This window comes from Nannobrachium achirus (assembly GCF_963921795.1).
Source record: "Nannobrachium achirus genome assembly, chromosome: 19".
Lineage (NCBI taxonomy): Eukaryota > Metazoa > Chordata > Actinopteri > Myctophiformes > Myctophidae > Nannobrachium > Nannobrachium achirus.
This window is the reverse complement of record NC_137826.1, coordinates 27,204,168-27,207,991: the sequence shown is the minus strand read 5'-3', so window position 1 is coordinate 27,207,991 and position 3,824 is coordinate 27,204,168. Positions and strand designations below refer to the sequence as shown.

Sequence of the window (3,824 nt, the reverse complement as noted above, 5' to 3'; positions counted from 1 at the left end):
GCCCTGATGGCCTGTCCACACTAATCCATTTCAGCTCTGCTCCACCCTAGCCCTCTTATTGATAAAGTGGTGCGGTTTTATTAGACATGAAGCTAGCAAAACAGCTCTTAAGGGAAATATCTTGTTTTTCTCTTGTTTAGGCTGCAGGAAAATGTCATAACATTTTATGTCCTTTTATTTCATATGCTGGGTAACCTATTCCAGATGTGAAATATAAGCCGGTTATAGTATTTATTCAGACCATATACAATAGCTGTTGGAAGTTAATGTATCATACGGTACATTTCTCAATTGCTCATACTGTGTAATCTTTCTAAACGGGGTGAAAGTTCCTGAGATGTTGTCAAAACATTTATTCACATTAAAGTGGAAGCTGGAAGCATTATCAGAGCTCTAGATCAGCTATAGACAGATAGATAGAGATATATTGGCAGTTGGAAGACAGCAGCTAGATAGGTCTATATCTGGGGTGTGCAAGGCACAAGATCACTTAGACGTGCCAGTGAATGAAAACCTATATTGCTTTTTTTTATCGCGACCGAACGTCGCAGTTTAGTATGTGAAACGGCACATCATGTCTCCGTCTGTCTGTCTGTCTGGACGTGTACCCTTTTTTTACGGTATATGGGTTTGCCGCTCTGACATCACGCTCTGACATCACTTTGATGTCAGGGGAACCACTCTAACAGAATTCCTTTTATGCCCATATATGGAGGTCCCTGATGTCATCAATATTAAGCCCATATCTATTGGTGCACCCACCGGACTTCATATGGGAATGCCCATATATGGAGGAAGACAGCCCATCTGTGTGGCTGGTTCTACAGACAGGGATCTCCATATACGGGCATAAAAGGGATTGTATGTATGATGTCAGATATGATAGACGTCATAGGATTTTCACATAATGAATAACTGAGTAACCATGTTTGGGGTCTCTCAGCATATCTCCATATACAGTATGGATCTCCATATATAGGTACCAGGGGTCTCCATATATTGGTAACTGGTCCAATATACATCACTGGCCAGACTACCAAGACATGGTGCGACCTCGCCCTTTAGGGTGAGGTCGCCCTTATGCGTCTTACTAGTTATAGACTGCTAATTACTGTACAATATTGCAAGCAGAGAATAAGAAAATAATTTACAACTCAATTTTACATGAATGATGATGAATGAGTGAGATAAATTCTGCCTATCAGCGGAGAAATTAGTTATACACATCAAACACTAATGAAACAATAATTTATGGGCCTTAAAATACTGATGATAGCACAAGATGTTTGCTATGCAAATATTTTTTTATGTAAGTGTTAGGGACAGAAGAATAATCTTCTGCGAGATTCAAAGTTCATAAAAACTGGAATAAAAAAAAACACTCAAATACCCCTTTAGATATTGATCCAAATTTTGTGCACATTTTGCATGAAAATCCCAGGAGATAGAGTTTAGCTGATTTTCATATAATTCAAAATGGTGTGAGATCTACATGAGATAATAATGGATATATAAACAATTCTTACCTTTTTCGTAATTCAACTGACCTAGTATAGACACAGTTTATTAAAAGTAATCCAGCAACCGCTATTACTTATTTTGTACCTAGATTTGAATAAGCAATAACATGACATGACTGCAGTATATACAGTGTATACTTGTCATGTAGCTCAGCAGTTCCTCATTTTGGAGTGTTTGCAGAAGGTTGGAGTGTTTGCCCAGACAGATGAAAAATGAGAGATAACATTGCCTGTTAGCCTTTTATGGCTCATATACGTACCATGGTACCCATCAGCAAACATTTAAAAGCAGAAACTATTTGCAGTGAAAGTCCCTTTTAACATTTTTTAAATTATTATTATTATTATAAGTTGTATAAATATTATACTAATGAAGTATTATCAAGAGCTTGTGACTAAATAATAACTACATTGGGATTCTGGAGCACAGGTTCTTTTTTTCAAATTCCTGAAATGTAACCGTTTTGGACATACAAGGTTCAAATCAATGTCAGTGAGAGAAGAGGATGGGGACAGGGTGGGGGCGTGTCCAAGCAGGAGGAGGGGCCAGGGGGAGGCAGACTACCACTCGATGTAGCAACACACTTCAGTGCAGACAACTCCTGGGACTATTTCGGTCAGAAAGGCTTTTTTTTCCCTTCACATTGAACATTGTTGCTAACCTTAGAAAGAATTTAGTCACTGAAGGTTCAAATTAACTAACAGATTTCAAACACAACGGCAGATCATCAGAGGGGAACGAACGGAGATGGAGCTGCAAAATGAAAGTGTTTATGATGAGTACTACGAATATGACTATGAGGAGAACCAGACGTCCATCATGTGTGACTATTCAGAGTGGGAACCTTCATATATCATCATCCCAGTGCTCTACATGCTCATCTTCATCATGGGCCTGTGTGGAAACGGAGTGGTCATCTTCACCGTGCGGAGAGCGCAGGGAAAACGGCGCAATGTGGACATATACATAGCCAACCTGGCTTTGGCTGATCTCACCTTTGTGCTCACTCTGCCTCTGTGGGCAGTGCACACTGCCATGCACTACCACTGGCCCTTCGGAATGGCAATGTGCAAGATCAGCGCCTACGTGGTCATGCTAAACAAGTACGCCAGCATTTTCTGCCTCACATGCATGAGCTTTGACCGCTACCTGGCCATCGTCCACTCCTGCACACAGCTTGGTACCCGGGGCCACACCAAGGCTTCCCTGATAGCAATGTGGCTTCTGTCTGCTCTACTGGCTACCCCCACTCTATTCTTCCGCTCCACCATACATAACGAAACAAGCAACCGGACCGCCTGTGCAGTGGACTTGAGCCTGGTTGCGACGGGTAAGGACGCAGAGGACCTCTGGCTGGCCGGTCTCAGTCTCTATACATCAGTCCTGGCGTTTCTTCTACCTTTCCTGGCCATGACGGCGTGCTACTGCTCCATCGGATGCACCGTTGCCCGCCACTTCGACAGCCTGCGCAAGGAAGACCAGCGCAAGCGAAGGCTGATGAAGATCATCCTCACACTGGTGGTGGTGTTCGCTGCCTGTTGGACTCCCTTCCATGTGGTGAAGAGTGCCGATGCTCTCTCCTACCTGAACCTGGGTCCTGGCACATGCTCCTACCTACGTTTCCTCCTCCTGGCTTACCCCTACGCCGTCTGCCTGGCCTACGTCAACAGCTGCCTCAACCCTTTCCTGTATGCCTTCTTTGACCAGCGTTTTCGCTCCCAGTGCCTGGGCCTGCTGCTGAAAAAGCCCTGCCATCATCGCTGTCCTCCCAAAAGACAAGAGGCTCAGTCCCCAGACACGCCACATGCATGTCACGGAACAGGTGACTAATCTTTCTGTCCTGTCGCATTTTTGTGGTTTTGTATTTCCAGTATTTCAGCTGCAGTACGCGTGACATACTGTACAGCCTGTGTTTGTGACTGATTATCAGTGATCAGTGAGATAACTTGTTCCGAAAATACCCAAGATTGCTAGAGATTTGAGATTTAACCAAAGGTTACATGCACACATGCTAGTGTGAATCATTTGATATTCACCTTTATTTAAACTCATGTTATTTAGTTCATATATATATATGAACTCGGCACAAAAAGAAAGGAAACTTGACGTCAGACCATTATATCTTCCCTTTAATAATACCAATTTGTATTGTGTTTTATATCATTTTTATCGTTGATTCGTCACCTTTACAACGTGTGGGTAGCGCTCCTCCAAAAATGGCCTGGCAGGCCTGAAATACTGTTCTTTTGGTGTTCACCTTTGTTGCTTGGAGCATTGAATGATTGCACTAGTCTCCCACAGTA

At 42.9% G+C, this 3,824-nt stretch overlaps 1 protein-coding gene across 1 annotated transcript; it reads left to right on the top strand.

The window, feature by feature from the left end:
• Positions 1-2,268: 2,268 nt before the first annotated feature.
• Positions 2,269-3,351, top strand: LOC308304729 (apelin receptor A-like; the record flags this gene model as incomplete). Its single annotated transcript, XM_080749359.1, has 1 exon — positions 2,269-3,351. One exon carries the CDS (start codon positions 2,269-2,271, stop codon positions 3,349-3,351), a length of 1,083 nt encoding a protein of 360 aa, XP_080605485.1.
• Positions 3,352-3,824: the final 473 nt, after the last annotated feature.